The sequence below is a fragment of the Ammospiza caudacuta genome, chromosome Z (assembly GCF_027887145.1).
Source record: "Ammospiza caudacuta isolate bAmmCau1 chromosome Z, bAmmCau1.pri, whole genome shotgun sequence".
NCBI lineage: Eukaryota > Metazoa > Chordata > Aves > Passeriformes > Passerellidae > Ammospiza > Ammospiza caudacuta.
The window spans coordinates 22077030-22104664 of record NC_080632.1 but is presented as its reverse complement, the minus strand read 5'-3'; the positions used below and the strand labels follow the sequence as shown (position 1 = coordinate 22104664).

The 27635-nt window shown below is 40.7% G+C and overlaps 1 protein-coding gene across 2 annotated transcripts in view; it reads right to left on the bottom strand.

Annotated features, from left to right (window-relative positions):
• SHB (SH2 domain containing adaptor protein B) overlaps window positions 1-27192 on the bottom strand; it is a 58399-nt gene extending 31207 nt beyond the window's left edge. Inside the window, exons 1-2 of one of the 2 annotated variants that reach the window (XM_058823806.1) lie at window positions 26596-27192; window positions 13714-13831 (exon numbers count right to left, since the gene is read on the bottom strand). In XM_058823806.1, coding sequence (XP_058679789.1) covers window positions 13714-13831; window positions 26596-27177 — 700 coding nt within the window. In that variant the 5' untranslated portion in view covers window positions 27178-27192. The remainder of the gene's footprint in view (window positions 1-13713; window positions 13832-26595) is intronic. The other variant, XM_058823807.1, reaches the window with a different exon arrangement.
• Between the last annotated feature and the right edge of the window lie 443 nt (window positions 27193-27635).

Below are 27635 nucleotides of genomic sequence, written 5' to 3'. Positions count from 1 at the left end.
AGAAAGGAGTTATCTTTTCTGCATGTTACTGGCTTTGAGCACAGCCTACTAGGGATGTGGGAGAGGGCACAGAAGGATAAGTAGATAGAGGCCTCCCTCCAGACTTCCTCCCTTTGATAGAAATAGTAGGAAGAAGTTCCCTACAGGTACAACTTACATGGTACAGTAAGGCAATAGATTTTTGTAGCCAGAAGAAATGCCATATCTGATTTAACAAACTCAGATGAGGTGTATTCTCAGCCAGATGAGACATGCTATCTTCTTTTAGGCACCTGCTAGCATTTGCCATAGAAGCAAGGAGAAGAACTGCTACTTAATAATTCCTACAACAGATTTATTCCATAGACATGGTGGCCATATCATCAAGCAGAACACAGAAATGTGAATTGTGCAATGTTTTCATCCAGCCTGTGAATGATTGCATCACCATGATTAAAAAAGAATCAACCAACCAACCAAAAAAACCTCAAAACGCCCCAGCTGCCAGCTGAAAACATAGCCTGAAACTTTCCTGGTAACTAATGTCCATTATTTTATCTTTATTAGTAATTTTTAAAAAGAAAAATGCTAAGAAAACAAACAGAAGTCAAAGCATTGGAAGCAGTATCTGACGCATTTGTAAGAGCTCTTTCCCCAACCAGCATTCCAGGAAGAGCAGGCACTATCAGTACTGTTTCCTCCTTTGGCAGGACTTAAAAGCCACACAGCATCTGCACGCTAAACCATCTGGTTTTTCTCCTGTTCACTGCAAGGAACAGCCACAGTGATTATTTGCCACAGTGATCATTTGCAATTTTCCAACTGGCAAACTGCAAGAAGCAGAGATCAGCCACTGTGGTCATTTGCAATTTTCCCCACTTTTACACACTTTCCCCAAGGGAAGTATTGTCCTAGTTGGAATCTTTCTGTTCTGTCATTCAAACTGAGTTATGGGGATAATCTAGCAACTGTATTCAGCACCTAATGAAGATGAATCACCACCTCTTGGACATACAAGCTTCCAAATATAACTCCAACTGTGTAACTCCAATGTAAATTCAAAATCTAGCACAGTTCTGCACATACATGCCATAAGGATCATTAATGTAGAAATAAAAAATGGTTTGCATTTGCTGTTCAGCCCTGGAGAAAAAATGGTTTAGTTTAGACTTCTACCTTCGCATGATTAGATGAAGAAAGCTGCTCAGTTGTCATTACATGCAACCATTGATTTTACTTATCACAATCCAAGGCCTTGCATGCATTAAATGACAGCTGACAGCACAGAAAAAGTGACAGGGATATGAACACTGAAATTACTGGGAAAATTCATCCTCTTTGGCCTATGATCTCTTCACTCATTATGTCAAGTAGGTCAGCAAGAGATTGATGGAAGGAGAAACTTGTATCTAGCATTTGGAGGTTTCAAATACTCTGTGCTGAGCTGTGCAGCTGCTAATATTCAGTACCTTGCCTGTATTTCCAGATTTATCTGTAATTATTATACTAGTCAGGTAAACCCGGATTGGATGTCCATTCCTAGTTAGAAGCCCACCTGCAGAGTAATCTGTCATTTACACAGTGTTGGGTTTTCCTCTTGGACAAGACTTATACAACAGTACAGAACATGCAGCAGTGTTTGCATGTATACAGTCTATCACATCATCACTCAAGAGTATTTGTGCTTACACTGATACATAACAGCAAACAAATCTGGTTAGCATTCAGCACAGAATTGTTAAGAACAGGTGCTTTAAGAAAGCAATTAAGAGTCATGTGCAAACATCATAAATGAGTACTTTTTCACTTCTTGCAAAGGAAGTATCACAAATCTGGAAGAGCAATATTTAATATTTTCCAATTAGATCAAGGGAGAAAAAGTCACATTATAAAAATTCATTGCAATCCTGATGCAACTGAGTCAACACTTTCTGATAAATTTTCCAGTTACACTCTCACTTTTCAATATGCATCTCTAAATGATCAAACAGTGAACATGGAAACATTTACTATGCACAAAACGACACCCATGGAAACAATTGTGGAAGGCTTTATTTTTTGCTGGTTTTTTTATCCCTTTTAAGAGATGGATACAAAAAGATCCTTTAAGAATAGTTAAGAGAGGCTGTCTTTTGTTATGCTCTATTATTCTACCATGATGCCAGGATCTCAGTGATGGATGCATGTCACAGTCAAAGGAAAGAGCTATAGCATGTCCTACTCTACAAAAATATAATGCAAAATCAAAGTATATATGAAAGACATCACCTTTTTTTAAACTTCTTCTCACTCTTCCCCTTCTATTTCAACTGAGGCAGCAGCACAGACACCTTCATGGTAATCTCAGGCTGCATTAGAGCCATAACTGCTGCTGCAGGACTTGCCTAGAAAAAGCTCGTGCTTTTCTGTCTTGCAGCCCATCCCAGACAAGCACAACTGTTGTTCAACTGAAGAACCAGAACTGCAGAAACCCCACTGCTTCATCAGTGAATTTTCAAAATATCCACAGAAAATGAATGCAGAAAGCAAGCCGAGTTCCTTCAGGCAAACCTAATTTCCCCCAGGTTTACCTGTGTTGCTCTTAATTGTTAGTGTAACCTGCTATAGCATCAGTTTTGCATGCTTACATCCTGCTTCATAAAACCAAGATGTATGTGGACTCTCCCAAGACACCTACACATGAAACTGAACAATGAATAGCCTTGTTCAAGCCCAGATGAAGACTGAATATTTCCATCTTCTATTTGTACATTGGTATTATTCAACAAATTTAATCACAGTAGCACAACACAGTCCATCACAAGCAGAAACACACTGAAGGTGTCCTAGGTCTTTACCTGAGTAAGGATAACAAAGATTAATGGACATATCAGCACACCAACACACACCAAAACCAGATGAAGCTTACCTGACCTCAGCCAGAAGGAACAGGCTGCTCCTGCAGACAACTGCCTCTAATAATTTTAGCAGCCAGAATGATCATGAACAGCTGGGTTTGCATAGATTTTTGAGCTCCTGCAAAGGAGCATTTTCAACCAGAGTTCTTCATAGCCAGAAATCAGAGAAAGAGAGAAGCTGTATGGTTTTGCCACCCAATATAAAATGCAAAGAGCACAAAAACTGTTTCTCACCACTTCTCACTGAAGTTTTAAGTTTGTTTTATGACACTGCTGTGAAGCCACATTAAACTGTTGGTAAACTGATGTAGCAAGATGTACAGTCTCTGTGGCAAAAGTAGACACAGAACTGGCTGAATCTTCAAGTGTCATTTACTTCCAAGAATATGAAAGCACTCATCTGGTTTGGATTTCCTAACTGAAAAAGGCATACTAGCTACTACATTACAGCTGATGTCAGAAACAGACCTGATTTACTAAAGGTTTCACTCAAATTTTTGCCACTTGGGATTTCCAGAGTCTGGATGCAAAAACAGCAGGCAAAAATTTTAGTCATTTACTTGCAAGCTAAGCACAATAAAAATGACAACATATCAGGGCTGAAAGGGTATCTTGTTCCTTCAAAGAACTATTCTGTTTACCTCATGCTTAACTAATACTTCCTGTACCAGCTTTTTTGAGCCTACTTAACTCTTCTGTACAGGGCAGATAAAAAACCCAAAGTGATTTGAGTAAGTGAGAGTATAATATGAAAGAGTATGATTAAGAAAGTTCTTCTGAGAAAAAACTCTCACTAGTTTGTGGGGGGAGGGGTGGAAGGACCCCCAAGCAGGACCTTTGAATTGAGCACAGCTAGCTGGGGAAATGGTAGAAATTCCTTCTGGCTTGATGGCATGCATAAAGTCCAGTAGTTGCCTTTAAAATACAACAAATCAGGGTTAGGCTAGAAATATCTATTCCCAGGGTTGTCATCCTGACACTACCTTGTTTATTAACGTGCTGCTCTTAAACATTTTCACATTTCCTTTGGCTAAAAGCCTCTTTGCAAAAGGATAAAAGAGAAACGGAAAATAAAGCATAATTGAAGATACATACAAGAGTGACAAGGCATTTTTGTATCACTTTTTGTCCCTAGTGCATGTCTCATTTTTTATTTTAATATCACTATTACATCTCCATATAACAAATCCCTGTAAAACTCATCAGCAACAGTCTACATCTACCATACAATGCTGATTATTCATGTAACAAATTCTCCACATTCTGCTTTTGAGCCATGTTGCAAGAAGCAATAGAGCTGGCATCAGCTTGAGAAGATTGAGAGCTGATATGCTGGCAAGATGTACCTCTGATGTCCCCCTATCTAATAAAATAACACTCCTCCCAGTCAGATCAAATATGAGTTTAGTGTTCCTTTGCTGTGGTCACAATGGCATCAGCCACCTATGCTTCCATCATAACCTCCACCTGGAAAGCACCCACAATTCCTGCCAACAGAGTCCAGAAGTACACATACAGGCTGAGTGCAGTCTGGAAACCCATCTGTTCAGCCTCTGCTCCTTCCCCCCCCACAAACTGATAGTGAACAGCTGTCAAGAGTCAGACTTCCTTGCTTCAATAGCATGCTTTCAGCATGGAGTCTGCCCATCTAGGGTTACCTCCACAAAACCAGAATATTTGTGCATAAGCCCCTGCTCAAGCTACATCTCAGAAGACTGTTTCCTTGTGCCTCACAGTCACCTGTCTGGTCTTCCCAGAGATACAGTTTAAAAGGATCAGTATTGGGAACATACTGTCATGGTATGAAGCTGGAAATCAACTGAGACTAAACAAACATGGGTTCCAGCAATCTAGTCTGGGATATGCTAACTCTCACAGCCACTTCTCACTTTCACAAATCAGTTGCAGGATCATAAAATAAGTTCGGTTAAACAAAATCTCAGGAAGTGGAAGCAATCCTGTTCAATGTCCAACTCAAAGCAGGTTTTAGCTACGGAGTCAGACAAGGTTACTCACATTCTGGTTTTTCAGTCCAGTCCTGAAGATTCTGAAGATAGAGACTACAAAATCTCACTAGGCAACCTTCTCCACAATCTGACTGTCCTCATAGTGAGATTTTTTTTCCCCTCTGTATTCAATGAACCTGTTATTTCAGTTTCTGTTTACTGCCTCTAAGTCTTTCCAGGCATGGAAAGAACAGATGGAACACTGATTAAATCAGAAGGAATCACAGTCTACAGAGGTCTGATTACAAGGGAAAATGCAGAACAGTTTCATTTTTTATTTACTTTATCCAATTTAAAGGTTTATACAACTCACACCAATCTCTACAGGGCAGGCAGAGGATCCCTTCATGGCAATATACTTTCACATTCAGGCATATTCTACCTAAGAGAATCCTTTGTACCAAGATCAAATCAATGACCAGAGAAGTGAGACACCTCCAAATTCAACATACGTGGTACTAGAGGGTAAGAGCTGGGGAGAGGAGGGTAGAGGGGAGATGGGAGGGATATGTAAACAGGTCAGCAGGACACAAAATGAAAAAACAGTAGCTCTTTCACCTTTGTAACCAAAAGAGTTCCAATATTCCAATTGACTGAATTATTTTCACTCTAGGGTCACAGTTCTCTTTTTCATATTTCCAAGACACAACTGTTGGAGTGCTACAATTAAAGATCCTCTAGGACCACAGAGACCTCAGTGCTACTCAAACTGCTGCCAGAAGCATTGCTGTCCTGAAAGGACAGGCAATTCACATTCTATATTAAAAGTATCATTGTTTTTAAGAAGAACAGTCCAGAATCGTGAAACTTACCTGGGGATGAGAAGGATGGAATAGAAGGAAGCCCTGTGGTAACTGGCAGGTGAAAACAGATATAGAATCAAAGCAGCATATTAAGAAACAGAAACCTAACTCCCTATGCCACAGGCAACGCTGTATGCAAAGCACAGGTAGGCACCAAGGAAAAAATACTTGCATACATTACACACGTTGCTTATATTAGGAAAGCAGATAGATTTTGTCAAACTAACCATCTTCATCAAAAGTGTCTTGAAACGACTCCTTTGCCAACACCAGTCGTCCAGATTGCAGGCAAAGGTTAAATAGCACCTTGACCTCATTGGTCTCTTTTTCCCAAACATCCATTCCTTCATTTTGCTTTTTATGCAAGTACATGTTCATCAGACAGTGAGCAAGGAAATTGAATAAATGAAGTTACAGTCCATCAACATGCATCCTCAGATAGTCTACTATAATTCTGATGTATGTTTCCAAAGTTCTGGACATCTTGTTTCCATTACTTTGGGCATAAACTTTTGTCTTAATGAGAACAAGAGTCAAGAAACTGTGAAAAACTCAATTTTTATTCAGTCTTGTGATTCAAGTTTCACATTTAGTCCATTTCCAAACTATATCAAATCAAAAGCGCAAGGTGAAGGTGTAGAAACACAAACAAAACCAACATTAAATTAAGCTTGTAGCATTAAACATTAGAGAGAACACCTTAAATCTTTCTAGGGGAGGAAGCGTCTTTAAACATAAAGAAATTGTATTAATTTTATGCACAGCTGGTTTCCAGCCCAGTGATGCACCCAGCTGCAGCAACGACTGCACATCACAGTCTCTCACTACATGAGAAACTAGGCTCTCCCCTTTCTGGCTTTATCTTCTCACAGTCACTGATGGGGTACAAGTGCTCATGAAGACAGGAAGAGAAGTACTGATGATCTTGGCAACTGGACATGCTTCTAAACTGGTAGGGTTTCACGGCACGTGTGAGATCTGCTGCTTTGCTCAGAGAACACAAGGACTTGTGTTGAAGCAGGCCCAGCACTATTTCAAACATCACTCAATTCATGCACTTTAGACCTAATGCCAAGGAAGATGTTCTCTTCTGTAATTGTTCTTAGACAATTTCTTTCCTTTAAATCATTGCCCAATAGAATGTCTGTCCAAATTCCAAATTAAGTAAGAAACAATTTGAAATAGATGCTGAAGCCCAGGAGGTTTCTAATTAAAATTGCATCTAGCATACTTTAAAGAAGAAGCACAGCTGTTCAGAGCACATGTCCTCACTTCTCATGAGCCGCAGGGAGTTCTGCACTACAGGATGGCAGCAGGTGACAGTAACACTAGCACTATGCTCCAAATGATGGGGAATGCTCAGAACATATCAGACATTCCTCCTTTGTCACTTCTAGGAAGAGCTCTCCAAGATTTCCAGTGCTGCTCTAAAGGAAACTCCCAACACCAAATAAAACCATCTTCTTATCAATCACAAACTTATTTTTGTGTGCTACTGATCTTTGATCTTCAAATCCTACCCAGTGGCTCTCCACATTGCAAATGTTGAGATGAGAGCATATGCACATTAAATTTCAAGAGTGAATTGTTACCTTGCACTTTCCCACACTTTTAAAGGAAAAAATAAAAATCTTAATTTTTTTACTAGAATGACCAGCATGTGGTCTATTCACATCATCTGGAAACCGGATGATAATAGTGCTAATGAGGAATTCACAATAGATCGATTCTCATTTGGGGCTCATTTTCAGTTATGGCTAGCCTATTGTCAGACCCTCAAAGAGAATTAGACTTGAAACACATAAATGTAGAAACAAAAGAAGGAGCTTAAAGCTTTTTGAAAATGATGCCAGCTGTTGAGCTTAGTGGACAAATACACTGCTTCTCCTGTGTTCACTACAGCTGTCTGCCATGCTCAAGTACAGACAGACAGCAAATTTTACACAGAGCCACTACAGTGCTTAGAGATCTGGTTAGCTTGCTAGGCTTCGTGATTTTCAATAAGCCAAAAATATTCTTCCTAAACTTCCCATCTGTATGTGCTAATCCAGGCATTCTAATCAAAGCCTTTATCAAAGTAGTTATCATTGCTTTTCTTATATTATTTGCAGTTGCAAACCCGGTGCCAACAAGCAACACGCCAGAGGCCACCTGGTAAAGAATTTTACAAGATCTGACTCACCACCAATGTGCTCTAGTGACTATTCAGATGAAGTTACATGTCTGAACAAAAAACAGCCTTTCTAGTTACAAGGGAAACTGACACCCAAGACCTTTTGAAGTAGGTCCACGTTCATGGGAATCCTGTTTTCTCCATATTCCCAGCATTTCTGTGATAGCTTGTATGAAGACTGAGCTACTTCTCCCAGCATGTCTATGGGAAGCTCCCAGTTAAGGCAGGTGCACTGTTTTTGCTAGGCCACCTGTCATGCATTAGAGATTCCATTGTGATGCAGCTATGGGCTCTTACCTCAGTCCATAGAAAGAAGTAGTGAAGTGCAAGAAGGCATTTACTCTTCTAGCATTGTCTGCACCTACAGAGGAGTCTCAGCTTTCTGCATCCTCAGAGAAATAAGCCCAAGCACAAAATTTCTAAGTATGAGCTAGTTAGACTTGATCACTGCTGTTCTATGGTACAGGCAGGATGATGCATATGGAGTCAGGATGATAAATACAAAGAAAAAGAAGAAATAAGAGGATGCTAATATTGTGAGCCTACGAACAAAGCTGTGATTTTTCTTTTAGAATTCTCTCTAATAACCCCTCATTTAATTTTAAAAGAGCTCCTGTTGACAAAATGCTCACATTCATTAAAGCCCCTCTGGATGAAAATCCTGCCCTGCCTCATCACACACTTCGCTTAGTTTGTGCTCACTTTTGCTATTATGTAATTGCTCAGGTTGATGAAAGCATTGAACAACACAGGCAAGAAAACAGGTATCTCTGTACCATGATTCTAATGCTCTAGAGAATCCCTAGGAAAAGCTCTAGGGATTCCCTAGGTCTTCAGTCCAGTACACAGATCCTTCTGCTACATCACTCACCTATCCCTGGAGCATGCATACAAGCTTATCTTTTCAGTTTGAAACTTGAATTCAGATTTCCATTTATGGCTAGAAGCCTTTTCATGACTTAGATTTTCCAGTGTTCAAGGAGTAGTGGCAGCATGCTTTTGTGTCAATTTCAGACTCACCAAATGCACATTGAGCACTTTCCCTGATCTCATGGGTTGGCACATCCCACCTACAAGATCTAACATGTCCAGTACCCAGACAATTGTGTGACTAGACTCTTGTGAGAAATACATCAATAACAAATTGAATTCCTTCCTCCTTTAACACCTACTTTCGGCTGCCCAAAAGGAGATCTTTAATGCCCTGAGGAACCTCTCAATTTACCCAGATCAGAACAGAGGCACAGCGTATGTTTTATCAATAGTGCTATGGCAGCCTTCTTAAGTCTGCACATAACATAGCATTTGCTCCATGAGGAATACCACATGGTATGTTACATCTCAGGGAAAGCAACTGTTTTCAGTAATGCTACCCATTTAAATCTCCAGAGTTCTGAGACACAAGAAGAGTGTCTCAATGATGTGGCTACCACATCATTGAGGCAGATGCATGAACTAGAGGCCAGAACCTCGTAAAGAGGCTGATGTCTCTGGCACAGCCCCAGGTCATATTTATAAAAGCAAAGGAAAAACGTGATGTACATCAAGACTACCAGGGCACGGACCTGAGGCATTCCTAGATCTCTAAGTAATCAGGGCACTGATTGCAGCACATGCTTATCTCACCTTTCAAATCACTGTTCTAATTCAAGGGCTTAATTTCTCCTTCCCTGACCATTCTACAGAACAGAAGATACAATTCCTGATCCAGAAAAAAGAGAAGTGATTTTGCCACACACTTTTCTGAGGGTAGGCCTCATATCCTGATAATGCTTTCTACTTCCTCTCTCACCAAACACCCCCACCCCTCACCCAGCCATTTTTCATTATGTTTCAAATTATTTTGAGACTTACAATGACCTTAATTTTATGGTGGTTTGAGTAAGCTGAATTATATATTATAGTATGTATCATGCTAGGTGCTTCATACTCAAGAGATCATAACTTGTTCTGATGAGGGTAACTTTAGAGGTTACACAGGGCATAAAATATCTCCTTTTGGAAGCAAGATGCTCTCTTCAAATCCAAGGACCAAGTAGGACAACAGATGCAGTTTATTACCTCAATTTCTAAAGGCAGTACTCCTTATCATACCTTAAAATAACTCAATTGTTTGTGCAACAATTTGCCTACCAGCATATCTCCATTTGAATGATGATCCAAAATTGGATCTTTCTCCAAAGACAAGTTTTAGATGCACTCTATGATGCGGCACACAGAAGGCTGTGGTATAGGCAGCCTTGATCTAGCATTTGATGGCAAATGTTTCATGCAATCTGAGGACTGGTGTTAAATCTTTCTGAAAGGCAGAGATGCCTGGAAGAGTTATGTCAACATGCACAGCTGTCAGGAGAAAGAGGAAAGGCGTGGCTGTAAGGCTATAGCTGGAACAGGGCCTTCTGCCTTTTAGGGGATTTTAAGGGGAAAAAAAGAACACATTTTCCCCAACCATTGCCATAGTCATATATCCATCAACTAAGGAAACCTCTCTCCTCTCAGGTAAGGGATTACCACAGAAAACAAACAGACCTTTCTCCAGGATTTGACATTCAGTGCAGGCTGATGAGAGTAAATATTCAAGTGGAAATAACTTCTCTTCCCCTACCATTCCCTGAAAGAAATGGATGACAGAGAGGCCTGGATATTATGACCACCAGCACTCTAACCTGACAGTGTCTCAGCCATTCACTTCTGTTCAAATGCAGCATCTCCAGCCACTGCTCGTCTGCAGAGCCCTCTCTCAAGCATAAAGAACATACTACACCTGATCCAAGCAGTGATGCTTGGCTACAGCCTAGGTAAAGCAGCACAGGCTTGTTTCTGTGACAGACCTCATGCCACTGCAGCAGCTACAAACTGATGCCAGGGGAGAAGTAGGGTCAACCTACTACTCAGGATCCTTAGAAATCAGCTATCTCTGTTTGCTGTCACTGGTAGCATCCAGTCCAGAATCTTCAACCAATTCCATGCACAGTCCAGGATACTTAACATCATATATCACAGAGAACTTCCTTTATATTCATGTAGTTACTCTGGGACATCAAATCTCCAAAGAGGTTGTGGTCAAGGCAAAGATGCAACAACTGTTGCTGTGGCTTTGGATGCACACCTAGCCACGCTGAGATTCCCACCACACAGCACTTCAGGAACTGGATTGCCAGGGATTCTCTTTGAACCTCTGGCATGGATTTCCTGAAGACAAGGACAGACACTTAGGAATGGCAATACCACAGCAGATGTGTTCAGTTGACAAAAGATGATAGCTTCTTATCAACATGCATTTATCATGTTGTCAACACACTCTAACTTGGCCTCAGGTCAAGTCTTTCCTTGAGAAGTCCTTCCAAACTTTGTCATAAAGGTTGTTCGTTTTTTCAGTCATCACAACCACAAATCTGCAGATTTTTGGGGAACATTATCAGCAGAAGAAACTTCAAGTCTGACCGAACCCAATTCTAACCACAGACAGCATGGGAACACATAAAATTATTTATTTCAATAATTAATTGAAATAAATCAACTCAGGGACTGCCTATTCTTTTAAATTAAACATCAGCTCAGAACAAACTGCCTGACAACTGCAAGACCACAGAACTTTTAGGAAGAAAGGACAAGCTCTGAATAAAAATATTACTTACTTTAGACATCACACATTTCTATTCAGATATAAGCTTACTTTCTCATATTGAAATCACAAGGTCTTATTTCATATGGACACCTGCTTTTGCCTAATCCTCTACTAACTCAAGGAACACATAGCATGCACAAAAGTTTTAGGGTCATATTTCAACAACCCTTACACTGGGTCCCCAGAGTTCAAGAGTTAAGGTGCACCAGTAAACACGGAATAACTGAAAAAAAGCTGTTTTATTTTCTATCTCTCCTACAGTGCATTCCGCTGGATTATGCAAATTCATGCTCTCTAGGATTAAGCCACTTTAAATGCAATCAGAAGAATTTAATCAGATTAGTCAGGCTAAATGGATAGCCATCTGATGTTCTTCTATTCATCAGACAACAAAACTAACAAATGTAATAAAGCAGTAAATATTTTGAGGCAAGTCAAACTTCAGTCAAAAGGTCTTCTTCAGTAGCAGCACGTACATAATAGAACTCACTCAGTAAACAGAACCTTTAAAAATTCTCCAACAAGACGCCTTTGGATTTTCATTTATCAAGTAAAGTGCAAAGGCAATACCTGAGCAATTACAAAATCCCCACACATAAAACTATGTGCTTGAATACAGTCAACATAGCCTGATGCCATGGAGGTTTATGGGGAGATCTTCTCTGTCCACATTAAGACAAGATGACTGGAAACTAAATACCCAGATCTCAAAACACAAAACATCTTCACAGGTATATCAATCATCTTCTACTTGCTCAGTCACATGAATATTCAAAACACTTGCTCTATCATTATAATCAATTAAACCCTATTTTCAAAAGTGCCTTTAGAATCTTGAAGAGCTCCTCATGTTTCCTTTATAATGACATGGAGCAGATATAACAGCTTATCAGTTGCACCAAGTAGCAATTAGGCAAAAGGATGTCTCGTAATTGCAATGGCTCACGAACCTACTGTCCCTTTCTGCAGATAAGTCATCCAGTACCTACTAAATATCTCATTTGTTATGACTAATCTGAAAAAGAAGAGAGAACAAACTCCAGTCCTAAATGCAGGAAGAAACAAGCCAATGCACTATAAGCTTAATAATTTAAATTACAAGTGCTCACCACTGCTGTATAAAGAGCAAGAAATTATTTGGACTAATATGATTTGCTGAGAAATTCCTTGACTTAAAATTAATAGATTTACACTAATGAGAAGTAACAGCTCCTAGCCCTTCTATAAGGTACTGAAAACTTCCAAAGAACTGTTTCCATGTCATTTCCTGGGTCTCTCTTCAGAAATGCTTTAAGAAAAGAAAAATAGGAACACTTGCATGAAAAAAGGATCTTTGCATCCAACAGCCTCATCTTCCCCCACTGATTAATCTTTCCTGAGGGCCCAAAACAGGAGCTGCCAATAGAAAAGGAAAGCACACAATCAACTTAACTGGGCACAAGACTGACTTATACTGCAAAATGAGAAAAAAAGCACCTGCTGTACAAATCCAAGAAATGTACATTTGATCTGCACAAAGATATGTATTGACTGGTTAAATCATCACAAATTAAAAACATATGGCCCAATACCACAGAACATTTTGCAGACTGCACAGCCAACGAGTAGGATATTGATTCTAATAAAGAAAATACAGAGAAAATAGAGTTGCACAATGCTGGTACCAGAGATTTAAATAGTTCAAAGGCATACAACATCACCACCACTGGCATCCTATAGTGTCTCATTTTGACTGCTGATAAAAAAACATCAGAGAAGCAAGGAAGGAAGAAAGAAGTTACAGAACGATGTAGATCTGCAGCCCTCCTCCAACACCAAGACCAAATCTGATTGAGGAAAAAAGTCCATTAGCAAGCTGTTCAACTGTTTTTAAGTGGAATAACACAATGTCATGCTTTGGCCATCTCACCCACATACACAGATGACAGCCTTCACATTGCCAAGAAGAGGAATACAAACTCCAACTCCCATTGCTCTTAGTTTTTCATCTTATTACCTGACAATACAAAACTTCTACATTTAAAAGCGAGGTACAGAGTGGTATTTTTTAGGTATAAAGGCATATGCAGGAAAATGCAGTGCTTCTATGGAATTTGCTGCTGCCTGCCTAAGCATCTTCAGAAACATGGTTTTCCATGACAAAGGACATTTCTGTTTCACAGCAGCTATAATATGCATGTGAACTGCCATGCAACTGGAGCTCACACATGCAACTGTCTTTCCTTACCAGCCATTATTCTCTGGGCTTCATATGGCTCCATATAGCCGGTGTTCTCCCCTTTTCCCATTCTGTTCAATTCACTTTTGGCATCAAACGGATCTGAGTAGTCATCAGCTATCAATACCTGAAAGACAGGAAGGAGACTGTTACTAAAGTCTCCAGTGTGCAAAGCAGAAGGCAATGACATCCTATCAGCAAATAAAAACACCTTCACTCGGCTGCATCCTATGCCATCTTCAAAGTACAGTTTTGGTTAAGAGAGGATAAATACACAATTGCCACAGATTAGTTACTAAATGGTACTGAAATACAAGTGTGCACCAGAAACCTCATGAGGGCAGACTCCATGTCAAAAGGATTTCTGACTAGCACAAGCAATGGAATGATTCAGATGGACAAATTAGAAAGAGCCAACCAGTCAGCAAATTCAATCCAGTGCGAATCTTATTAGAGAAGTCTGCTAATATTCAGGAAAAAAACCCACTCCTTCCCTTGCACATACTTCATCTCCTCTGCTTTTAAGTTTTATGAGCTACAATTGAAAATATTGCTAGAAACTTTAAAAATAAACATTCTAAAGGTACTCTTTTCACTGCATTAATAAGAAGCCTTTTAATTTTAGATCTTGAAAAAAGCAAGACAAAAACTTCTTGGCTAAACTTAAACCCTCAAAACCATCTGTGCCATTCTTTCGCTCAAAGGAACATTATTTTTATTTATATTTTGTGGACCAAGACAAAAGATAGCAAAAATAAATTATCTGTCCGAAAACATTTTCTTCTCCACTAGGAGACTAAAAACATCTGAAGATTTGAAAATCTCACATTTGACCTTACATTGCTCTGCTTTCCTGACAACTGCAAAATCATTGTATGCTGTGTAGGACCTATCTATAGGTTTCTTATCAGTCAATTAAAGTCACAGGAATCATTCCTCCCCATAATTGAAGTGGTAGAGCTAATCTTTGTTTCTAGGATGTGACAAGCAGACTTGGGGCAAAGGCAGAAATCCTCCTATGAGAAATACTGCAGAGCACAGAGATAGAATCTACAGCAGGCAAAAGAGTCTGAAGCAAACAAAAGCAGGCAGAGGCAGGCTTCAACATCAGAATCCCTATGAAACCCTAAGATTATTCAGGTGGGAAAGAACCACAAGAGATCACCCTATCCAACTCATCACTCAAAGCAAGGCAAAGGGTTTTGCCTTGGGGGTTTTGCCCTGACTGCTTACTTTATTTACAAGGGATTTTTCAACTGAGTTACTTCACATTTTTAAGACAAGCACTAGTAAGACTTACAGCACAGTGCTATTCCAACAGTTTCAATATTTTCAACAAAGAACCTGGAGTACACTGCCAGCTGAGAGACTGAGGCGGCATCTGCTTCTGTCTCCTGCTGCCAGCATATCCCACCAGTCAGAGAAGAAAAACAGGACACACAAGTATTCACAGATCAAACACCTGCACAAGTGCCATGGAATAAATGAACACTCTATTAGGAAAGACAGATCTCCTTTAAGATTAGGAAACAAAACACCTAACACACTTCAGAGTCATTACTCAGGCCCCATAACACTGGCACATAGCAATTTTATACTACTTATTTTGCTTATTTTACTACCAAGACTGACATTTTAATTATGGGTTTTTCGTGTTTTCTTCCACTCAGAGCTTAAAGTGACTGGAAGCTTTTTTTTTGACCAGAAATCACCAGACTGACGTGGATCATCGAGAGAGGAAAACATAATTCTTTCTTTCGCTTGGTGTCCAAAATTACTCCCTCATTATTTCGAAAACAGTTAACACAAAGGGAAAAAGTCCCCTCCCCCCTGTCTGGCAACATATGCCCAAGGAGCAAATCAAGTGACAGCAGCTGCACACCCTTGAGACAAAGAGGACACGTGTATAATGCAGCAGTAATTTCTCCTAGTCACAAGGGCAGTTTTTTTTCCAAAAGTGATGCAGCTGAAATGCCATCCATGTTGCCTTCTGCTCTGAGCCTGTCAAGAGCTGCTAGGTGGCTGCATGTGCTCTGTGCTGCTCTCCTTTGCAAATGTTGACACATAGTACTTGCCAATCCTTTGCACAACTGTACTAGAACATAAAACAGAAAGCAGACTTAGCACAGCTATTTGACATTTCTTCTTCATTTGCCCAAAGTATACTAGGAGGAAAATTATACATAAAAGATGCTGTCAAACAAGACCACCCCCCCCCCCCCCCCAAAAAAAAGCCACCCAAAAAACTCCAACCTAAACAACATCCTCTCACAGCAAATACCAAACCCACCTTTCAGCACTCCGGCAGAAAGAGCAACCTGCTTTACCATTCCTGGAACTGTCTGTCTTATTACAAGTGGATTTACAATGCTGAGCTGTCAGAGGACTCCCCAGCTGACTGTTACTGTTTCCATATATAATAAAATTCAGTAATTCTCAGCCTAGATGTAGCAGCTGGCCAGTGCCAGAATTTGATTTCTTCTATACTTGCTAACAGCTATAAATTCTCCACTTCTAGGAAGTCTCAAGTATTTCCATTTCTTTCAAAAAAAACCTCAAATGAGTATGACTGCTGGTTTTGTTATACTTACTGTAAATGTCTGAACTACTTTTGACAACCCTATTTCAGAGGATTATTTTTCCTGTTTTTAGAGATCTCAAGCAGAAAAAGAGTTCCTACTCTGCAAGTCTTTTTGCCATCTCCACATAAGCTACTTTTAGCTTAAAGAGCTCACCTTCCAAGCCTCTATGCTTGAGAGACAAAGTATAGACAAAGTACAGACAAAAACTTTTGATGAAATAGAAGGTTCCGAGTACATGAATTTTCTAGTCAAACAAAACACTTGCTTCATGACAGATGGTATCAATACACTGTTCTCATACTCCTTTCATGCTATCCTGAGAAAGAAAAAGCATTCTAATGTTAAACAAATATCACCGGTACATGCCTTGCATATGCAGTGGGGGCTCTGCAGATCATTATCTTGATCACCTCCATGCCACATGGGGAAGATCCACTGTGAGAACACCATGCTGTCACCTCTTCCCCACAGGCATGTAGGAGCAGGTCTTGTGACAACCAATGTGCTCCTGTGCTCACCAGAGCTCATTAGCTTTCCAGAAAGAGGCATTGTGTTTGTTTATATTTCTCCCAACAACCTTTCAACCACTGCCCAGCAAACTGGTCTCAGACAGGCATTTCTTTTCTACAGTCCAGAGGCCAAGGAGAGCACAGGAGATCTCAGGTTAGGGCCTGCATGCAGTGCCCCTTCCACAGCTTTGATTTAGTGCGTTTCCAAGGCAAATGGCTAAACTCGTTTGACTGGTCTCCAAACTGATCCTTCATGTTACTGACTGACAAACACTGGACAGGAGGTAAAAGACAATGGACAGCATCCACTGTCTACAAATGCATCCCTCCAAGAAGTCTCAGCTAGTTAGACTATCCAGGATCTAATTCTGTACTTGCCACACCTACCCAGGACATAATCAGAGGAATGGCAACATGTTGAAATTTTCTATGCACAGCTAAAGACAGCATTCATACGCAGAGGATGACCTTTGGAGCAGGACATATTTAATTTGGCTCCCTGCTCTGCCAAATCCAGCCACCTTCCTCACAGGTCCAGTCTGTCAAAATGAAAACACAGCTATCAGGAATCCCCAGAAGGCAGTCATCCAGATTCCAAAATAATGTCAAAGTCAGTTGCATTTGTCAGGGTTATTGTCAAAGACCTATGGCTTATCTCTTGAGAGAATGCGAGATCTACATTCTGAGTGTGGGCTAGGAGCTCCTACAACTACCGATCCCTGCTCTATTCAAGCCTGTTCTATGACATCCCATTCATATATGATACTATTTTCTATTTTTGTATATATGTAGATGTAGTACTTCGAGGCATCAGTAACATCAAGCAAAAGAAACTAACACATAAATAGAAGTACAGTTATTAAAAGAAGTCAATAACCATTTAGAGAACACTTGCAGGGGCTCTTCCTTGCAGGTTGCTAGTTAAAAGTCAGAAGACAGAGAAAAAGAGTACAGCTCAGTTACCAGACAAGTTGACAAATTAAAAACCATCACTCTCGCTAAAAAGTTCATCAGCAGATACAAGATCAAAAGCCCAATAATCACTCTACCTCCCAGAAAATTACATATAAGCTGAGATTGAGGTTGGTTTATCCTTCTATTATATATTAATTAAGTTGCAAGCTTCACTGTTGATGCATAGTCTTTGTTCTTCTACAGGCTTAAAAAAACTCTGACAAATATTATCATATTAAACACAAGTTTAAATGAGTATTTGGATATACAAAAGCATAATGTGCATATGCAGGCACAGGAAGAAACCAAAGAACACACCTAAGTACATAATTTCACAGGTATCTCTATCTGACTAAACCAAACATTTTAAAGGGAATGAAAAAGAAGGAAACAAATACGAACTCACCACACTGAAAAAATAGAGGTAATCTCTGTTTTTAATTGAACAGAAACACAGAAGATGCAATAAAATGCAAGCTATCTTTAAAACACTAACATCAGCACAGAACTGTTAGCTATTTCACTAATTTAGTGGCTATTGTGATTAAGGACACACTGTTCTAGAAGAATCCAAGAGAAATTATAATACACAACATGTAGCAAAAAATCTAAAATACTTTTCCTGTCCACCAGACCTTTGAGGAATTTATTAGGGGATATTTACTTTAAAGATTTCTTTTTATTAAATAATATATATTATTATATTATCAGTATTAAATAATAGAATGGTTTGGGTTGGAATGGACCTTAAAGACTCTCTAGTTCCAAACTCCTTGCCATGGGCAGGCACATACTTAAATAACTGTATAATGGCAGACCATATATTCCTCTTTCAACTTCTGTGAGTTGCAATTGAGCCCACCAATATCGCAGATAACAGCATGTGTCTATCAGCAAAGATACAGAAGACAAGGGCACTTAAAAACTGTGAATATATCTCTGAGAACACCACAGTTAACACATTTAACACAATGTAATGAAAATTCTTCATCCTCTCTGAGAATTTGTATTCACAAAAGACTAGTCCCTAGCTACAGTAGAAATCACTCTAAATTATCACAGAATGGCCTGGGTTAGATAGGACCTTAAAGATCATCTGGTTCCAACCCCTCTGCTGTGGACAGGGATGCCTTTAGATAGACCAGGCTGCTTGGAGCCTCACCCAACCTGGCCTTGTACACTTCCAGGGATGGGGCATCCACACCTTCTCTGGGCAACCTGGGCCTCATCAGCTTCACAGTCAAGAACTTCTTCCTAAAATGTTATGTAAATCTACTTTCATTACAAAGCCATTCTCCCTTGCTCTGTCACTATATGCCCTTGCAAAAACGTCCCTCTCCATATTTCTTGTAGGGTCCCTGCAGATATTGGAAGGCTCCATTTAGGTGACCCCAAAGCCTTCTCTTCTCCCAGCTGAACAACCCCAGTTCCCTCAGCCTTTCCTCATATGAGAGGTGCTCTATGCATCTAATCATCATGGTGGCCAACGGTGATTAACAATATTAAATGGGAGAGTTGTGTTGTTATTTTGTTTGGTTGGTGTTGTGTTGTACTGGTTGCAGATTTTTTGCAGGGTATGTTTGGCGTTTTTTCACAACATGATATTTTTGACAAATATCAGATTTTTCTCTTTGACCACAAGGAACCTCCAGGTCTCACATCCCAAATATGCCCTAAGCAGATGTTTCCTAAATAATTATATTTTCATGTAAAATTCAGGCAACTACACATAAGAAACATCTCTGATGTTGAAACCTGAACAAAGCTCAGCCTGCATACAGCAAGACTGTGAAGTTTGGTCTTGATCTATTTTCCATATTAATAAAGATTTCCACTTTTCTTCCATGAAGCACTGCATTCAGGAACCTGTTGGATAACGCTCCCTGTAACCAAGTACCACTTTTTATTAAAAATAAATTTCACAGCCTTGGAAAACATGCTAATGGAGTGATCTATACATGACCAGATTCCTGAAAGTATCAGGAGAAATATATCGAGGGCATTTAATACCTTGCTACCAAGTCAGAAATTTAGGGTATGATTCTAGAGGACTACCCTACAGATAAAATGTATATAGAGTCTTTCCTCCTAATCCTAAATTTGGGTATTAAGAAAGACCAACACTAGCTCTAACCCCGGAAAGAATCACAGACCTCATTCGTAGCGGTGACTTCCAAAGAATGATACATCTCATCTAAACGGTAATTGAAACACAGATTAGGAAATGTGGTGCCTAAATTTCTCAGAGAGTTGTGAACTGATAGTGAGATGCTGGGGGAAAAATCCACAGTATTTAATAACAGGATTTCAAGAGCTATTCTTTCACATACAAGGTTTGGTGCTCAGTGAAGGTGAATTGTTCTTGAGTTTTTATAAGTCCACACACTCACAGGGACAAAACTGAACTGCTAACAAGTTGATACAAATAACAGTTCCTGCCTTCTTGCCCTCCATTTCTCTCCTGTATTCCCAGGCAGTAACTGAAGTCCCCTGCCATCCCATATGTGACACACTGCTTCACAAAGGGCAATGCACACCACTCTACACATGGCAGGCAATGCAGCACTTCCTGCTCAAAGTTTAAAAATGTGTTTGTACCTTTCCCCTCAGAAAGAAACAAGTGCTTCCTTGACCCATCCATTAAAGTATTTTAAATCTGAAAATACAGCTTTGAAGATTTTGCAGTAGATCTAAGAGTTGTTGAAGGATAGACTAACAGAAAAATTAAGATATATTCTCTTTAGAAAACAAAGTTTTTAAAAATAAGCTTAAAAAAATTGTACCCCTTTTATGTCATTAGCAGAATATATTTTGTAAAACAATTGAACGATTTTCCACACTTCCTGACAATGCACAACTACTCCAAAACCACACCTTATGCCTGTTTCCTTGCAAATAGACTGTCTAACAGTAACATTTACAAAAACAACAGCCTATCCAGGAAGATCTGCACCACAGTCCTTTCCTATCTCTTGCTAGAATCCATCATTATGCTATTTCAACTGCTTATTCTCATATCACTTCCTCCACTTCCAAACCATGCCTACCATACTGTTAGTTAAGGATACAACCACAATGACACAGAACAGCAAAGGAGTAAAAAGTCAAACCATATTGTTTGCCACCAGGCAGTGGTTAGCACAAGCAAGGACATATACAAAGGTGTTTAGAGACACAAACATCTCTCTTACACCAGTCAGTGAGCCTGGGGAGCAAAGAATCTTATAAAACTAGACATTTCTTCAGTGATCCAAGAAATAAAATGGTAAACTGGCCATAAGATCAGATAGCAAACTACAAGATTACATGCAAACTTAATGTTTAAAAAGAGAAATACAGCTTCATCTTTTTCCTTTCTAGATCCTTTCTCCTCATTAATCAGGCTAAAATACTTACTTGAATTCCCGTACAATTTTTGCTGTTCCTAATTTCTCATTTAGAGTTAGAATACCCTTTGAATCATAGTAAATTGCATAACCTTATTTAGCCTATAGAAGGTTTTACTTACACATATACATTACAACAGTCTAATGCTAACAGTTGGTGTGCAAGTTGGATATGTAAAATAACATAGTACAGATGTCTTTCCTCATCTGGACAGTTTTCAAGGAAAGACTGCAGGTAACATGTGTGCTATCATGCAGTAGTAAGAAAGCTGCATTTATGGTGACCCCAGTGTTGCAGCAGAACAACAAGTCCATCCCCTTGTTCAAAGGCAATATCTGAGGAACTTTCTTACAGTGGAGTTAAGATGCTTACTGCAAAGGTATACACACGATACACTCTTCCAGAAGTCTACCACTCCCTTCTTAAATCTTCACGTCATCCAACTCCTTCATACTCTTTCCTGATAGTCCCTCTCTGCTTGTATCTCTTTATGTCCAGAAGTCTGACAATTTGGATAGCTTCCAAAGCCATGAGTGTTCCAAGCAGTGCATACAGTGCAGATGCCAGGCATACTGGTAACTGAACAGCCTACTGCATCATTCCAAAAAAGCTCTGAAGCCAAGACTCCAAAGTCTCAGGCTGTATCTAAATATCCTCCTCTTCACAAGACTGTTGTAGTCCCTTAATCATAAGACTGACATATGAGAAAAAATTGCATTTCTAGCTGCATTATAGCTGCCCTGTAACAACATCGATACGCAGAAAAACTATAACTTCCTGCCTTTATGTATGGCCTTGCCTAAGCAACTAATGCACAACCAGCAGCCATGACTATTTCTTTTCTTTTACTCAAAGACAGAGCCATATAACAATGGGAACCACATGTAGAGAGGAGGACTATTTCAGAACCAACCATATGGAGGCAGCTTGAAACTCTGCTGCAATGGATGAAACACGGGAATAAGACGCTGAGTTACATTTGTAGTTTAGGATCTCTAGAAATAATATTCTCTGATACAAATAACCTCAACACTGTTTAGACATTTCAAGTGTTTTCTCAGTATTTCACCTTGAAATACCAGCTGCAAGATTGTTTTAAATGCACGTGATTTATTCTCAATTTAAAGATCAAATAAAATATAGACCTTCCATATACAAAAATAAGACAAGCATCTGCTCAAACCTAAAACAGTGTTTTAATAATATAAAGATCTTAATAATGCTGTACAGAGTCTAATCACTTCTGTGCAAGATGTCAGAAGTTAAAAAAGGTATACTACTTTGCTAGTCTACTGCAAAGGCACATGTTTCTTACGCATACATAGTATTTTCAGAACTTTGTACATACATCAAGTCAGCAGCTCTGCTGTCCTGAACAGTTGCCTGGTTAATTGCTGCTGCTGCACAACATTCACATGATTTTGCACTAGATCGACTCTGTGCAGAATCAAGTTATTCTCTACTGCTTCAGATACATCCTGTCTTACCATTCAAGACTATTTGTACTATTTGAAAGTACTGAGTGCTTGCTTGACAAAAATATCTAGAATAGCTAGAATTGTTAGGCTGTAGGTTGAACTTTATTGGAACTATAAGGTTATGTTGTCTAAGTTGAACAGCAATTACAGTACAGCCTGGAGCTAACAATATATACATTAATAATAATTAAACTGGACAAAACTAGCATTTTAAATATTATTTAAAAAATAATAGATCACAGCTCGTGGACTGCAACAACCATATTACAACAAGGATGGCAGAACCAACAAAATATACAGCAAGCAATTGGTAACAAAACAGAAAACCAGAAGTAAGAAGACCCCAGACCCCAATGCTGCTGTTTGTCCAGACTGTCATGTGAGGGATAGGGAGTTTGGACTGTAAGTGTATAATTGCCTAGGGATTTATTTGTTCAGAGTCCCTGTGTTGAGGCACTACCAGATATATAACTGACCTGTGCCAACAAACCTATCTAATGAAGAAGGGAGATTAATGTCAAAAATTTCTTTAACACCTGTGGAAATGGATCTTGCAACTTGCAGCATCTTCTGCATTCAATATGAAGAATTACATTGATTGTTAACATTGTTCTGTCTCTACTGGACAGAGATAGTGCAAAATGCTGCTCATTATGAAATAAATGTCTTTTAAAGGACAATGTGCTATGAACCCAGGTTTAAATCTTAAGAACCTCCTGTGATGAAGTATGACACAGCTGTTTTTGGGAAATATCTCAGGTTCTTTAGCTGCTAAACCTGGCAGAGAAATGGTTAGGTTCAAATACATAATAGGTGAAAACATATCTGAAGTATTCTTCCACACAGACATTTCCCCCTCAGTTATTACTTCATGGATTTACACACACCAAGTGTGTGTAAATCCAGATAGAAGACAATCACTCAGAAAGATTTCAGCTTATTTCTTTTGATCTCCATTCACAAGTGGTTTGCCTAGTGAGCTGGTCTTAAACAAAGTCTTGTGTTTATGCTTACACAAATACAGGAGATGCCAGATTCATCTAGAATACAACCACATGTTGTTTCAACTTGCCCACACTCCCTAGCTTCTTTGTAGCAAGCCAATAAATTAAGCTCTCACAAACCAGCACTAAAGATAGGAGTCAATAATTTCCTTATCCACCATACCAAAGGACCTGAACTCCTTCAGCCATTAATTGTAACACACCCTGCTCTCCCTTGTCTGAAGGTAAACGCCACAGTTAAAGTCCCCAAACCCACCTAATTGTATTACCTACATAATTAAAAAAAAAAAAATAAATCCACCCAACAATATGAATTCAAACACATCTGGAAATGATGACTCTCACTGCATCTGTTGTAGAGGTTAGTCACCTCACTACTAAAAGGTGCATGGCAATTTGGATTTGTCTGTTTCAGCTTTAATTGGTATTTCCACTGCTACATATCAAAACTTCCTGAATCCCAGATAGATTACATCTCTCTGGCTACTTTACCAGCCTTTGTCTAAAATCTTGCATAATATAATCATGTCTGCCACCACTTTAAATCTCCATCCCCTTTACTCCCTGAATCAGCTAGTTTACAATTTTTCTTTTCCTTTGGGAATTTCAGCTAACCAATCTGCCACTCTCTGTACTTTGCCATTTGCCCTTTATAAGTAACCACACCAAACAAGCACTTCCATGAATCTCCTTCCCATTCCAGTAACTCTTTCAAGTATGACACACAACTGAGATTTTCATCCAGTTCTTTACTGATGACAAACCACAGAAGATATAAAATTGCTCACTGAATATGCTAAAACCCCTACTTCTCACTTCTCCATCAACACATAAAGGAAAACAGCATTCTATCCTTGTAAATGAATTCAGAAAAAAACCCACCACCAAAATACTGAAACAGTGATGCTGGAATGAAACACAAACATTTAACAGGCATTACTGGATCATTAAACACTAACATACTTCTGTGAAGACAGAACTATATGGCCCTTAGTTATTTTTTTATTCCTAAACTGTTTACTAGCTTATGCTATCTTACACACAGCATAAAAAACCCAGTTTTTAAAATGTTTTTATCATGTCTGTGAATTCTTATGAAGCAGACCTCTAGCTTTGGGGGGTTTTATTCTATCTTTACTGTCTTCCTATTATATCTTAGAGAAGTTTATTTTCAATTGCTTTGTTCGCTAATGAACTCTCAGTTAACTCTCAGTTAACTAAATTTCCAATTTTTCTTCCTCAGTGAATCACAGGTGTAGAAGAGAAGCAGTTCCTTGCTGGCCCACTATGATCCCTACTTACCAAGTTCAACTGTCAAACTCTACATTTTGGGGCTGCGAAATAAATGAGATTTCACATCCATTGCTGGGATGAACTAACACAATTGAACAAAAGGCAAGCTATGTTGCATAAAAATGCTATTGCAGGCAGCCACAGTTGGCTTTTCTCAGACGCATTTAGATTTCCTGCTTGTCACATATAGTTTTCTCTTTTAATAATTGGGAAAAAAACCCCTAAATATGAGAATTTTTGCCTACAAGCTTCAGAACCTGCAACAAGGCCTTGGGACAAGCATACCGATTTATGACCGTTACAAAGCAGCACGTTACCTAGCAACAAATACGTATTTTCTGATAAAAATTGCTTCAGTATGGTCTAAAACTGAACAGAGATTTTTTAAAAAGAAAAAGAAATACATTCTGCCCCAAGCACTTGTTTTTGCTGAAAGGCGTTCCCTAAAAGAGGATACCTAATATCAGTGTAGGAAATTTAAAGAAAACTGAATAGATTGTAACATATAGTGGAAAACATAGAGAGATGCTGGCCTTTAATCAATCAGTTCCACAAAAAACAGTTGCTTCCAGTCAGGAACACCTACTAAGACAACAGAATAAATCCTAGATTTTTCACCCTATATCATCACCATCATAAGCAGATTTCTTTGGAATTCCACCTGGACAGATATAATTTATCAAGTTGTCATGGAAGTGTGGCAATGCAATCATGTTGCATATTTAAACATGTACACAGAGATCATTCAGACAGATAACATTCAGAACATACCTGACATTCCTGTGATGTGACTATTATCCTGGAGTTGAAAATGCCAATTAACAAAATAGAGAAACATTTATTTCCAATACATGAGAGAAACTGAACTATACTCACAAGACCAACACAGGCAAGAGGATGTGCTGTTCTTAAAAAAAAAAAATTAATGCTATTCCCTCTCTAACTTCAGTTCCCAAGGCCAGTACTTTCCAGGGTTGTGTCTAGAATGTTTTGTTAAAATTTGAAGAGAAGGACCAGTAAAAGACAGGATAACGTTTGCAACTGGGCAAGTAGCTATGGAATTTGCTTCAGCTACAAACCAGTTGGAAACACAGCTATCATGGAAGTTGCCCTGCTATTGTAACACAGGACTTTGAACCACCTTAAACAATGAACTACAGGTAAGAAGTTTATAAATAAACAAATTACAAACTCTCTCCATAAAACCAGTTCATTTTTCATATATGACTGTCCAATACCACACGCAGTGTCGCTGAGGCCTCTCTCTGGGGTCACAAGCGCAAGGCTTTTCAAGGGCCTCTAGCACTCCCCAAGCATCCCCCTAACGATTCATATCCTGTTCTGCAGGGTCACAAAAAGAGCTTTGGTACCCATCATGAGGCTGGCAGTGAACTGTGTCTCAAAGGAGGGCCAGACACACCTGGGAACATGTCCCCATCAGAAGGAAAGTGAGCTTGAAGCCATAAGGACAGGGCACCATCACTTCACGTGCTACTCCTGCACATGCCCCGCATGACCTAAAGCATTAAAGAGGGCCAGGCCACCCAATGAAGGATGGCTGAGAACAGAGGCAACTCCAGATGTGCAGCAGCTGGTCCCCTGGCCAACAGTCCTTCCAGGGCCTAACGTAGCCCCAGCCCTACCACCTAGCCTACAGGGGCAGGAACAGGAACACAACACTTACTTTATCTTTCATGACAGAGGGGGCAGCAACCGTCGGCTGCTTGGAGCCCTTGCTGAGCTTCTTGCCGGCGCCGTCGCCACCTCCACCGCCGCTCTCCACCTTGATCAGCCGGTGCTTGGGGGAAATGTACTTCACTTCGGGTGGCGTCGCCGGGCGGCGCTCGCTGTGGCTGCGGAAGAGGTGCGGGGACCCGGTGGTGGGAGGCGTGGCACAGCACGACGAAGAGGAGGAGGAGGAGGAAGCCTTGAGGGCTCCCTCGCCCAGGTCCTCGGACGCCGAGTAGTCCGGCCGGCACATGGCGCGCAGCTTGCGCAGGGACGAGCCGGGCCCGCTGTAGGGGTCCTCGAAGTCGCGGTCCTTCTGGGCGCGGTAGGCGCGGAGCAGGTCGCTGGTGTCGTCGCGCGGACGGCGGCGCGAAAAGCCGGGCGAGGTGTGGTGGTGGTGGAGGTGCGGCGGCCCCTCGGGGCGGGGTGCGATGCCGGCACCGTTGCGCTTCTCCCGGTAGTCGGGCCGCGGGGGCTGCGGAGGGCTCTTGGTCTTGCTGTTGCCCAGGCTGAAGTACTTATTCAGCCATTTGGCCATCGTCTCTCCCGGTCGCGGCCTCAGCACCGCTGCGCGCTGCCCCCGGCGCCCCGCGCCCCAGCCCCGCTCGCCGCCCGCATGGAGGAGCGGGTCGGCGGGGCGGGCCGGGCGCCCCGCTCCGCGCACTCCCCGCTCTCCCGCTGCCAGCGGCTGGAAGGGCCCCGCCGAGCCCCTTGGCTTCCCAGCGGGAGGGAGCCGCTCCCGGCCCGAGCCAGGCGCTCGCCGTAGCTCCGCGCCCGCCCCCGCGACTACGGGTCTGCCGCGACCTCAACCCCGCTGCTCCGCGCTGGCAGCGCAGCCCAGCCTGACCTCAGCACGCACCGGAGAGGCGGGGGACGCATCTGCATGCGGGGCCCGCCCACCGCCGCGGCCGGGCGGGGCCGCGCCAGGTGCCGGCGGGGCGGTGCGGATGGGCCGGCCCTGCGCGGGGCGGTGTCGGGGCCGGTACTGGCGCCGGT